Source organism: Carica papaya, chromosome 7 (genome assembly GCF_054855325.1).
Source record: "Carica papaya isolate Zhongbai chromosome 7, ASM5485532v1, whole genome shotgun sequence".
Classification (NCBI taxonomy): Eukaryota; Viridiplantae; Streptophyta; class Magnoliopsida; order Brassicales; family Caricaceae; genus Carica; species Carica papaya.
Window position 1 is genome coordinate 25689268 of NC_142315.1, and position 13282 is coordinate 25702549.

The 13282-nt window shown below is 33.5% G+C and overlaps 2 protein-coding genes across 5 annotated transcripts in view; one reads left to right on the forward strand and one right to left on the reverse strand.

The window, feature by feature from the left end:
* The first annotated feature begins 246 nt into the window (after positions 1-246).
* LOC110809827 (basic helix-loop-helix (bHLH) DNA-binding superfamily protein) lies at positions 247-6161 on the forward strand. Its single transcript, XM_022035769.2, has 5 exons — positions 247-485; positions 583-748; positions 946-1179; positions 1312-1482; positions 5662-6161. Exons 1-5 carry the CDS (start codon positions 406-408, stop codon positions 5752-5754), a joined length of 744 nt encoding a protein of 247 aa, XP_021891461.1. The 5' UTR covers positions 247-405; the 3' UTR covers positions 5755-6161.
* Positions 6162-6348: 187 nt separating this feature from the next.
* Positions 6349-13282, reverse strand: part of EMB2191 (Cytidine/deoxycytidylate deaminase family protein) — a 28787-nt gene continuing 21853 nt past the window's right edge. For all 4 annotated transcript variants that reach the window (XM_088206955.1, XM_088206953.1, XM_088206954.1 and 1 more), the window contains exons 7-9: positions 9952-10055; positions 9174-9223; positions 6349-6581 (exon numbers count right to left, since the gene is read on the reverse strand). In XM_088206955.1, coding sequence (XP_088063081.1) covers positions 9174-9223; positions 9952-10055 — 154 coding nt within the window. In that variant the 3' untranslated portion in view covers positions 6349-6581. The remainder of the gene's footprint in view (positions 6582-9173; positions 9224-9951; positions 10056-13282) is intronic.

Consider the following 13282-nt stretch of genomic DNA (forward strand, 5'->3'; position numbering starts at 1 on the left):
GAAGTTCATAGTCAAATAAAAGTCTTAAATAGAAAACTTGGGTGAGAGAAGAACAAATTATAGCAAAGGTGAAAGCCACGACTCGGTGAGAGAAAGGTGTAAAACAGAGCGTGCTTCAACGCGGCGTTTCAGTCCACACTCCACTGTTATTTGGACGGTTAAGATCTTTCTTCGAAACGCCAAGAAACCAACAGTGTTCCCCACGTGGCTCAATTTTCTATCCCCGCCTATATAATATAATTTCATCAACCCCTCTTGAACGAGAAAAAATTAATAATGAAATAAAACTTGTCTTCTTCACCATTTTCATTTCAACAGAATCATCGTTTCGGTGTTCTGGATTTTGTCTGGTTCTCTCTGTTTCTGGTTTTAATTTTTCTCTTTTCTGGAAATTTTAGCTCGAGAATGGAGAACATCGATGAGGAGTATACAAACTGGTGGGAGACCAAGAGGTTTTATCAGAATGAAGAATTTGAATATGACAGGTAATTTTTCTTGTTAAGTTAATATGTTTAATCCAATTTTGAACCGGAACTTCACTTGTTCGCTCTTTCGTTTTCATTTTGCTGTTTAATGTACCAGCGCGTGGGGTATGGACGTGCCGCTTTCCATGTACTACGATTCGAGTTCGCCGGACGGAGGAGCATCGACGGCTGCGTCGAAAAATATAGTCTCAGAGCGCAACCGGAGAAACAAGCTCAGGGACAGACTCTTCGCTCTGCGATCCGTTGTCCCCAATATCAGCAAGGTATATAAATGTAACGATAAAACGCCGTCGTTTCATAATTATACTGATCTATTGTGGTTAGGAGCGAGAGGGGAAACCAGTATGGGTATGGAGGGAACCTGATGCGATGGTCAAAGCTTCAAACGACATGTATTTAACTAGTTAATTTTGAACAGGCTGGTATTTTGTTTTTATCTCGGGGTGTTGAATTTTTACAGATGGATAAGGCGTCGATTATTAAAGACGCCATTGATTACATCCAAGAGTTGCACGAACAAGAGAGGAGAATCCAAACAGAGATAATGGAGCTTGAAACTGGAAAATTGAAGAGGAACAATAATCCTGGTTTCGATTACGAGCAAGATCTGCCTGTATTATTGAGACCTAAAAAAATCAAGCATCAATTCTATGACTGTGGCGGGTCAAAAGCTTCTCCTATCGAAAACCTAGAGGTAAGTGACGGTGACGATGACGATGATGATTAAAAAATTTCACGAAGCTCTCTTTCCTGAGCACTGTAGATCTTGACTAAACCTAATTGATTTTCTAATTTGGAATTTTGAATTTGAAATTCGAAATTACAGCTGAAAGTGATGTTCATGGCGGAGAAGACGGCAGTAGTGAGCTTGACATGTAGCAGAAAAACAGATACGATGGTGAAATTATGCGAGGCCTTTGAATCATTGAAGCTGAAGATCATCACCGCTAATATAGTGGCTTTCTCCGGCCTGCTATCCAAGACTGTCTTCATCGAGGTCAGTTACTCTAGCCTTCTTTTTTCTTTTTCTTTTTAAATATAAAAATTAATTTCTATATCATCTCTGTCATTATTCCATTTCGGTTTACCACCTCCTACCATGGAATCCCGCGCAGCAAGAAATAGTATGAGTAAATTAATCTGATAATATTTAATTGATAAATTAGAAAAATTAAAAAAAAAAAAAGGTTTAAAATTATGTACTATGAATCTATGATAACATAAAAAAGCATATTAACAACATCATGTCATATTTATTTTAAAATAAAATAAATTTATATTCACTGGTCGTCTAAAAAATTGTCACTTCTATATGCACGTGGGAAGTCAATGTTCAAAGTATTTTCGACTACCAAAAAATATTCGCTATCTTATTGTATTTTTATTTTTTTATTTCCAAAATTTTAGTTTATTCTTCATGATTTAGTTCAGTTCATTTTAATTCAAACTATGTATTTTTTTTTTTGAAATAATTCAATATATACGGTTTAATTTGTATTATTTTACATAATATTTTTAAAATTTAAAATTTAAATTTATTTATTATATAAGTTAATTTTTATTTCTTCATATTTATAATTTCATAAAATTAAGTATTTTATATAAAATAATTGGTACTAAATTTTTACAAAAAATTTATAGAGTTTGAGCTGTAGTAAAAGTAATATAAATATAACTAACCAATATTTTAATTATAAAATACGATTAGATTTGTGTGGTTATAAATTATTTTTTTATTGCGTTTGGAATTCATGCTTACGTTATAAATTAATTAACATATGGATAAACTTCTATTTTGAAAACAAAAAGAAAAACTAAACTGTAGCAAATTTTTAATTAAAATAATAGTGATAATATTTGGAGAAAAGACCTCAAAAACAAAAGTCTGTATTGTAAAGTTTGTCATTGTCATATATGCTTGCTGTTGCCAGACACTCACCTTTTAAAAGCTTTTGTATTTATTAGGAATTTAGGGAAAAGAAATTAGTTTTTATGTTTCTTCATTTGGGTAAATTATTGTCAAATTTGATAGAAACTGAGTTTCACCTTCAAATTTAAAATACATGAAAAACTGGGCGGCCATGTTATGCTGTCTAACCTTTATAGAAGAGAATATAATAACAATATAAAAGTATTAAAATGGGGAAAAAAGAAAAGCGGGGGGGGGGGGGGGTCAATAAGATTAGAAACCAATAGACTACTTTAGTAAAGTGGGTTTTCACGCCTCATTAAATAAATAAATATATATATATATATATATTCTGCCCATTAAAAGCCAATCATGATTTTTGTGTCATCCAGATTGTACGGCTGTAACCACTCACTGGACAGAAGAATAATAAATAAATAAATAATTTCACTTTAAAAGATAACTAAAGCGAATTAGATACATGTCTAATTAAAATTAAAAGTAGACTGATACCCAATTAAGTATAAACAAAAATATGTTTTATGAAAAATTAAAATTAATTTTTTAAAAATATTTTATAGCTTTTACCATTATTTTAATTATTTATATTTTGAAATTTTTATATAAAATATAATAATTGTAAAACACATTTCATGTATAACAAGAAGCTTATATATTTCTTCTAATCAAAGATATCTTTATTTTAGCAGTAAAACTTGCCACTTATTTATATTTATAATCTTTTTTTTTCCAAAGTACTACATACAAAAATTGGTCAAAATGTAGACAACAATTTATATTCATGATTTTTTTTTTCTACATATAAAATTCGGTCAAAATAGATATCATGTTGTCTTGTCAATTAGGCTAATCATTGTGAGCTGTGCAACAAAGTCATCAAGCTAATTTATGTTAGTCTCTCCTAATCCTTATCTTTTTAGTCGGTTCAAAATAAGTAAATTTTTTTTGAAAATGAGCAAAAGAAAAGTTACCACATTATTGGTCCAGTTGATAAGAAATTCTCTATTTAACTACTTCAGTTCAATTTTTACATATAACATTTTTGTAAACAAAATCTGAAATCCATCATCTCCAATATGATTGAATAGACTTATAAAATTGTGAATAAATTTAATTTAAGTTCAGAAATTAAAACACATTTATTGAAAAATAGAAATAAAGAGAGAAAAATTATGTTCGCATGTTTGTTTGTTTTGTTTTTACTATAAAAATAGGTACTATAATTGTTTTTAATCATTTCATCAATTTTTTTTTCTAAATATTTTATGCTCTAAAAATATCTTACTTTCAGATATTAGATAAGAGAATTTTATGATTTATATCTGCCAAAAAGGACATGTTATTCTTTTTGCAAATTTCCTGGAAAATTCCAATTTTATGGTCTTTGCTTTGTTTGCTTTTGGTTTTCCAAGCACAGTTTGAGACTCGTGGTCGATAACAATCACAAATCAACATTTAAAAAACGCGTTCACGTTTGTATATCTCGTTTTACACGTTTTTAATTATCAACTCATTCCTTTTTCTTTTTTTTTTCTTTTTCAATTCCCATATGGTCTAATTTGTTATCCTCGTTATTCCACGTGTTTTAATTTTTGTCGTAGATTTTTCTGTGTCTGCATCCGTGCTTTTTAATACTGTCCAACTACTTTTGCAACATTTATTAACGTTTACGATTTAGCCACCAAAATTTAAGGAAGAACAAGAAAAAAAATACCGTTGGTAATTTTTTTCCCATCTAATCAAGAACAAATTATTTATATTAGAATTAAAAATTTATAAAAAAAGAACTTTTGGTGCAGCTTTGATAAATTAAGATAAGCTTAGGTTACAGTATCTTCCTTGTAGTGCTTGATTACTTTGGAACCAAACATTAAGTAATTAGTAATAAGTTTAGTAAACAATACACTAGATCTTTTTTTAATGTTAATTAAAGTCATACCAGAATGTTTTTTTAAATAAAAACTAATTTATTTTTAAGGGTTCTAAACTTGCCTCGTCATGTCTAAATATTAAATTGTCAAATATCTTAAGCATGATTACCCAATAACCTTCAATTATTATATCATTAATCAAAGTGTAATAATTGATTATGATGGGCGATGTTTCCATATACTCGTGTATATATATATACACACATATATATATATATATATTAGTTTTCCTTTTTCAGAAAATTTGGAAGCTTGACATAGTGGTGGTAGGGTCCACCCAAAAACCAGCGTGTTCTTTGGTCTCTTGAACGAAAATGCAATTGCCTTAATTTATTCATTGTAGTTTGATAGGAAAAATTTTTTGTGCCAATTTCCTCTAGGGTTGTTACATGTCACTCTGTGATTTGTTTCCTTTTCTTCATGAATTAACCTTTTTTTTTTTAATTTGAATCCCTTCACAGATATTATTGAATCTTTTTTTAATTAATACAATTTATTGTTTTATCAGCTACGCGTTTGGTCCAACTAATAAGATATATATTTGTGTATAGAGATCTTTTATGTTATATATAGATTTATTCAACTATCATACTTTTCTTATATCATTTTGCTTTAGACCAACGAGCTCATACAATTATTTATAAGCAGAGTAGCATTCATGTATTTCTCTCTGGTTACTGTGTGAAGAAGGTTCATTCAGTTTATTTCTTGTTGGCATGTGTAACTAATATTCTATTTTGTGAAATTAAAAACAAACAAACAATAAATCAAATAAAAATAAGTTTTTGACATATGAGATCCATGGCTTACTGAATCAAACAGAAAGAAGAGCACTTTTTCTTTTTCTCATTAAACTTTTCTATTTGTGTCTGACCAACTCAAAGATACTAAATTATTTCGGTAGAAATACGAATGATATATATATATATATATATATGCATAAATATATATAGAGGATAATATATGAATAATTAAGTTGAATATTTTTTATTTAAACTTTTTAAATAATTAATTACTATATTCAATTATATTATACGGTGCTTAACTCTTGATGGCCTCAACTTTTGTCTGTCGAACTTTCTCCCAGTGTGTTGTACATCGTTGACCCTGACTTTGCAAAGCCTGTCATAATCTTTGTTATATGTGAGGAAAATCCTATTAATTTATATTTTATGCATTCAAAATTTTAAAATAGTAATCACTCAACTCAGTTATATTGCAATCTGTGTGATCATGCATGTTCGGTTTATCATGAATGTGATCTTTGTACTTGATTTTTTTACTCCATAAATTGCTTTATCTGAGTTTTGTGCAGGCAGAAGAAGAAGAGAGAGAGCACCTGAGGATAAAAATAGAAACTGCCATTGCGGCTCTCAACGATCCACAAAGTCCCATGAGCACTCAGTAATTAACACTACAGAAGCCGAGGAAAAAATAAAGGAAGAAAAAGAAGAAACAAATTTCAATTTCACCTTTCAATGATCTAGTGCAGTTGTTGTCACCACAAATCTGGTATTTCCTTAACTAAATCTTTGAAGCTGAGCTTGAAGAACAAGACCCATCCTACAAAAATAAAGTCCAATCTTCAGTAAGTTTCCCCCTTGGTTTTATTAGCCTCTCTTTGTTTGTCTGCTGCTGCTGCTGCTTTACTCTTTTTATTGTTTTGATCTCTATGAAGAGTCTGCTTTGTTTTCTGGGAAAATGTTCACATAGGGAATGTGTAACATCTCTCAGTTTTTTCTCATGTACCACAATTTGCTCTTCAAAGCCTGTTCCTCATTATAATAAAGGCAATTCTATGATTTGCTTGCCAAATATAGTCTATGTTAAAGTTTAGTTGTTAAAATTTCGAACTTATTTTAAATCATAATTTTGTCGATGAATCTTAAAGAAAGCTTAGATCTTTTTTGTGACGCCCCGTTTTTTTTTTAATTTTTTTTCTTTTAACGGCGTAATTTAAGACAATCTCATAATCCAACACGTAAGTCTCATGCTAAATCAATCACACACAAAGAAAACTTGTTCACACTTCATTATTCAAACTCAGTGTAAACTTACAATTCTACATATACATCACAGGATAAGACAATTTTATACACCTCTAGCAGACATTATCCATACTAATATAAATTTTTACACACTACAATACGCCCACAAAGAAAATCCTTACCCTGTGGCGCTAAAGACTAGGTTCGAAAACCAGCAACTCAGATCCCGGCTCCATCCCTACTTCATCTGTTAATGATAAAAAGTGAGTTCACATAACTCAATACGGTAAAAAAAATCAAGTTGCAAGTATAATATGCAATAACAAGAAATTCAATATGTCCATATACATTCCATCTACACAACCTAAGTCATGTCTTAGAACCACCATAGAACTAGTCATCATTAACTTATCCTGAAACTCCAGTTATGGTTACCAGTAGCACATATAACCACAGCAAATCCAGTATTCACATAGATACCCTATCTATACAACCTAAGTCCTGCCTTAACACCACCCTAAAACTACACCAACCCAATATGTCCTAGTAAATTAGTTATATTGCATATCAAATGTGACCGTCTTCCGAAGTCATACCATGAGCACATATGTTCTCACTCATCACCAACATCGGCGACCAATACTCAATCTTCTACCTCTCGACCCTTAATAGGCCACACACATACACAGATACCATTCTCTCACGTCACCAACATCAGCGACCTAATCCCTTACCCGTTGAGGTCTCCCGACCATCACCACTATCGGCGATCAACCTACTCTTTCTAGATAGCGACACCAATATCGGTGTCCCCCCCAAAACTACCACTCAAGGACCATACCATCCCGTACTCGCTTCACCATGCTATCTTGAGACTCCCCTATTCCTTTACCCGGTATACCGATCTTACACACATCTCCCCGTATGACACATACTAACATTTCACACATACGCCGGCAATGTTCCCTCACCAACCCTTAAATTTACAGCAGTTATACCAACCTATATCCCACCCTCATACTCACACCACACAACTACCAACACACCCCTACTCCCATAACCTTAAATCACACCTTATAGGCCCCTCCTTTACTTTCCCAATTTCTAGCATCTACACTCTCCTCCTCTTCTATACCTACCTCTCCCTACAGTCATACCGTGCCTCTTCCTTCACCCGAATCTCTTCATACACACCGAACTCCTCTTCCACAGCCCACTCTATCGCACAGTCAGGAACTCTCCTCTCCCTCACGGACCTCACACCCTGCTTCCCTTCTTCATCTACCTCCCAAGGCCTGTTCGAAACATCTCAACTCGCACAGTCACCATCACTAACACTCATCCCTCTCACGGAACACTCACCGAATGCATTCTTCCTTCTCTCTCCTCTCGCAGCTTCCTCTGCACACCCCGCTCGCACACACACAAACTCTCATCGTCATCCCGGATCTCACACACTCACCAACCTCCTCGTTTACTCTCTCTTCCCGCGACCTTCCTTTCTCCGCACACCCCGCTCGTACACACACAAACTCTCCTCGTCATCCCGGATCTCACACACTCACTAACCTCCTCGTTCACTCTCTCTTCCCGCGACCTTCACTATGTGCTTACACTCTATGTACACAAAACATCCACTCTCTCCCACGGACCTCTCCTACTCTCCAACGTCTTCATCCTCTCTCTTCCCGCGGCCTCCTTCGTGAACGTCTCCACTGTTAAACCTATAATCCACACCGCTTATCTTTACATCTCAATTCAGTCACTCTACGTACTAACTAAAACCTGGATTTCTCAACCTACAACCAACATTTTGAAATCACACCGCACCTATACAAGAACTCAAAATTTTTACCGTACCTCCTATCTCCATCTTCCTTCCTCCCGTAGCTCGCACTGTTCCGGTCCTCCGTCCTGTTCACTCACTTTCCTCGTTCCTCTCCAATCCAGCTCCTCTCCTTCTCTCTCTCTCGAACCTTCTCTTCCCGCCCCTGATCTCTCTCTTCTCTGTTTTCTTTCTTTTCCTCTCTTTTCTTTATTTTCTTTCTTTTTCTTTTTTTTTTTCTTTTTCCCCTTCTCCTATTTATACCCCACCAGCCTCTCATCCTGCCCGTCCATCTCACCTCATCCCAATCGTCCATTTCCCCCTTCCCCAAACAACGTTGTTCCTTCCTCTACTTCTCCAAACGACGTCGTTTCCCTCAAACAACGTCGTTTTCCACCCACTCTCCTCCAAACGACGTTGTTTACTCCCCCTTTTCATCAAACGACGCCGTTTCACCGCTGAGATTCCCACCCTACCTATACATCCATAGATACAAATTTTTTTTTTTTCCTTTCTTTCCAGTTATTACACTTCTTTTCTTGTTCAACTAACCAAAAAAAAAAAAAGATAAAAGATTTAAAAATATTTGTGAACTAAGATTCAATTTTAAAAAGAATCTTAAAAAATTTATAGTCTTACTTCCATAATACTTTTATACTTTAATATATAAAATTGTTGTCTTTCACCCTTAGTTATTATAGAAAATAATTTGGATGAGAAATTATTTTGTATTTTCAGTATTTCGCCAACATAATGCGAAGTTGGCAAATTTTCATCATTATCGAGATAATTCCTCAAAGCTATAATGCAAAGTTGCAGAAAAATTTAACAGCTAACCTGTAGCTAAAATCAATTTTGATACTTTCAGAACTTCCATCATCATAGTCATTGTCAAATTTCCAAAGAAACAACTAATATTCTATATTCAGAATCATTTTCTAAAGTTACTAAATAAGCCAAATAATTATCAGTCCTTGAAATTAAATATAACGAGCGTGGCAAATTTAACCATACCTATGTTCCCTGCTTTGTTTGCCGAACCAGAGGTCTGTGAGGCTTCGGAGCTGAAATATACCAAAATGTCAAGTTATAATGCACTGTAAAGACTTTTGCTAAAAACAAAACGGGAAATAGTAAGAGCCAAAGATTCCAGTAAGGAGTCAAGTGGGATCATATATAGATGTAATTTGGTCATATATGCAAATTTAGCTGCTCATATCACCTACCAGATATGTAATGACCTGATTTCAACAAAAACAGAATTTGCACGATTAACATAATTCATTAAAGTCAAGTAACTAAAAAAAAATTAATAATAAGGTCGTGTCCAATCCACTTCCTATTCAATTCCTAGTCGGTTACAAGGTCTAGTTGTCATATTAATTTTTTATATACATAATCCCAACATAATCTCTTATTTTTGCATTACTAAAACATTCATTTTGAATTTTTTTCCGGCTAAAAATTTAATTCCTACCTTTTAAGGTGTGGTTGAATTCCCATCATCAGATAATTCAAATAACATTTACAACAAAATTATATTCTAATTATAAATATTGAAATTAATATGGAATTATGTTCTAATTATTAATATAGAGATTAACTTGACTTCAAAGTAACCAAAAGGAGCATAAAAGTTACTATTATGAAACCTAAATTTACCCGGAAGTGTCCAAGTACATGATTCACCCATAGATTAATAAGAATTTGTAGAATGATTTTCCCCCTTTTGTGGTCAGTGATTTTGCAAGAAAAGATAAACTATGACTAAATCAAGAAGAGAAGTACAAACCATTGGGGTTCCCTTGTTCATAGAAACTTCTGAAAAGAGATACTGCTTCTGATGCCATTATTCCTCCAGTACATTTGAAACCCTTCCACTTTTGAGCTTCATCGCTAACCAAAAGAAGAGGAGGAAAAAAGGACAGACAATTCAAATTAGTTACATAATCCATTGCCAGAAAACTTATGCAACTACAGATAAGAACAAGTTATCTTAGGGTTAACTAATCCATAAAAAGCAGCAGTGATACGGAGAAATTAAGATTAATTTGCCCAGTTAGAAATTTAGAAAAAACTTAGATATCATATATGAAATGTTTAGGCATACTATCTAAAATTTAATTAAATCACATAATCAGGTATTGAAAAATTCTCAAAATATTTTATTGAATATTAAATTATGATCTTAAAGAACAATGCAAAGTTGTTTGTTCGGTGTCAAAATCCTTCCTTGAACAAGATTAGACGAAGAAATAGTAATTGTAATAAGATAAAAATATTATCCCAATAAGAGGAAAAAACAAAACATAAATAAATTGGCTACATGAGAGATGACCTAAACAATATAGTTTTAGTAAATTACTACTCTGTCTATGCACAATAAACTTTCACTGAGTAGGAAAAACTTGGTCTCTTTGAATTGAAACCACAGAATGCAGCATGCACAAAAGCCTTGAGCCTCCCATGATCAGCTTCTATGATCCGAGTACAATCAGTTTGAGAACGTCTCTTCCATTTCAGTAGGCACTTATGATAAGCACCATTCTTCTTGATAATAAAAAATATATTCTATTTCGTCCGTGAAGTTTGTAATGACTCGTAAGCAAATAGGAATATTTCTCATCCCTGATATGAAGTTAAATTTTCAAAATTAAAGACCTTACGTACATATGACCATGTTCCGGTGAGTCAAGAACATAAGCACTTAAACTGATCTTCCTGAAAATTTTGCAAAGAGCAATGTTTTCCCCAAGTGATGCTTATTTTAAACTCCCTTTGAAACCTTTTTGATTAAATGTGTACCACAACTATATCTCTTACTTAAATTAAAGCCAATAAGTCTTTTCTAAGTTGGCAAATATCTTATAACCTTCATTGCTTAAAGTAACTTTGTCGTTTAACCTCAACATGTATATCATGATATGTTTGGCAAAATCTTCTACCTTAATGAGAGGACGAACATCCAAATCAATAAGTTTTTTTGGTTGTATGCTCTTAACAACTTCAAAAAGACAGATTTCTGTGCTTTGATTTATTGAACTATTATATTAAATTCAACAATAGAAAAAACAAGATCCCAATTGTATAGTCCCCATGCTTTTGTTGACAACTTTAGTTTGTCTATTAGTTTGTGGATGTAAGCGAATTGCTTCTTTGAATAATACTTTGGCCACACTAAAAGTATCAAGGTGTCAGAAGCCTTACTCATAGTTTCTGATGTGCGAAAAGAGAAAAGAGAAAGAACAGAAGCAAAAAGAAAGAGATTTGAGGTAATTTTCTGATTTTTTATTCCATAATTATATTCGTATAGAAAGATAAAAAACATGCATTGAGAACAGCATTGAAGCCGGACATTAGGCAATTGTTTTGGCTGCAGCGATGGCAGCAGGTCTGATGGTAACAGTTACGGTTGACCCTAATCGATGGGTGAAATAACTATTTTTCCCTCTGTGGGTGAAATTCTTTTTTTGCCCCTCCTTCTGTGGTAAACGCAGTCACTAGTTTCCTGATAATACCCTATTATTGAGTATCAATTTTGTCCTCAAAGTTGTAAGCAACTGTTGTCCTTCTAGATTTCATATCTTTTCTTGTGGTTCGGGAAGGTTGCTCATAATTTCTTGTTCTAGACCTTTCCGAAAGTTGGATAACTTTCTCTATTGTTAAAATATTACAAAATATATTATGAAATATTTTTATATAGTTATTAGTTGATTTTCTATCATTAATAGGGTAATTTATATTTACATATATACATCCTTTTTCTATGTATGTATACCCCTAACTTTATGTAATGAAATACATGTAAATATTTAAAATTCATTTCCCTATTACATGGTATCAGAAGTAGGGTTAGGGTTAGGGTTTTGGGGGTCAAAATTACATCAGATCAAAAGAAAAGTTGAACGACTCATTCCCGGCGCTGGAAAAAAACAACCACCGATCTCCGGCCAGTTCAGAGTGCGGCCAGCAAGTTGGTGTATGCGGGAGAAGCCAAGGAAACGGTTTGCGCAGCGGATTACGGCTGTGTGCGTCAGGCTTGACGGAGGAGGGCATTCTCATGCATGTTGGTTTTCTGTTCGAAGAAAGAAGCCACAGAGGAGCTCGGTTTGCCAGTTCTATGCACGAAACCAGAAGGTTGAAGAAGTGAAAGCTACGACAGAGGAGATCACACGACAACAAGCGATTCTCCGCTTTCCGGCGGGATTTAGGGCGTTTCTGCGAGCACCATTCTAGATTAGGGTGTGCGTTGGGGTTCTGTGGTGATTTCCGGCCAAAAAGAAGAATTTTGGTGATTTCTGGTGGTAGTATGTGGCTTTCCGGTGGCGGCACATGCGTCAATGCGTGAACTCCCAGTTGTGGCAGTGTGATTTTCTTTGTTTTCGTGTGTGAAGAGCTATTCTATTTTCTCAAAATTTCTGACTTATTTGCAATGTTTTCCGAATATTTCTGACTATTGTGTTTTGGGTATTCTGAGTGGCATATTTCTTATAATTCTTGAATTGAAATAAATATTGTCTGTTATTATTGTCATGAACAAGAACATATAAAATGGTATTATAAGAAATTGGAGAATCGCAAGATACAGACTGCTAATACTATTGCCGATGGGTCGACCTATAACATTGTGGGTTCCGGTACTACAAACTAATTTCATCTATTACCTTATCATCTATATTAAGTTTACCTAAAGTTGTTTTCAATCTGATTTCTGTAAATAAGTTGACTAAAGATCTAAATTATTATATTAATTTTTTTTTTTAATCACTGTATTCATCAAGATCTTACGACAAAATAGATTATTGGTAAAGAAAATATATCAGATGACCGCTATGTTCTTGATACCTGGGTGTTTTAATCGAGTTGCCTGCTCAAGTGTTATATCTCCATTTGATGCACATTGTCAATTAAGACATCCCTCTCTATCTGTATTAAAGAAATTATGCTCTTAATTCCATTATATATCTTCACTAGATTGCGAGTCATGTCAGTTTGTAAAACATTATCGTAGTCTGTCAGGTCCAAGAATTAATAGACGAGCTGAGTCTGTTTTTAAGTTGGTTCATTATGATGTTTGGGGTCTTTGTCGTATTTCGTCTAAAATAGAGTTTAAGTATTTTATT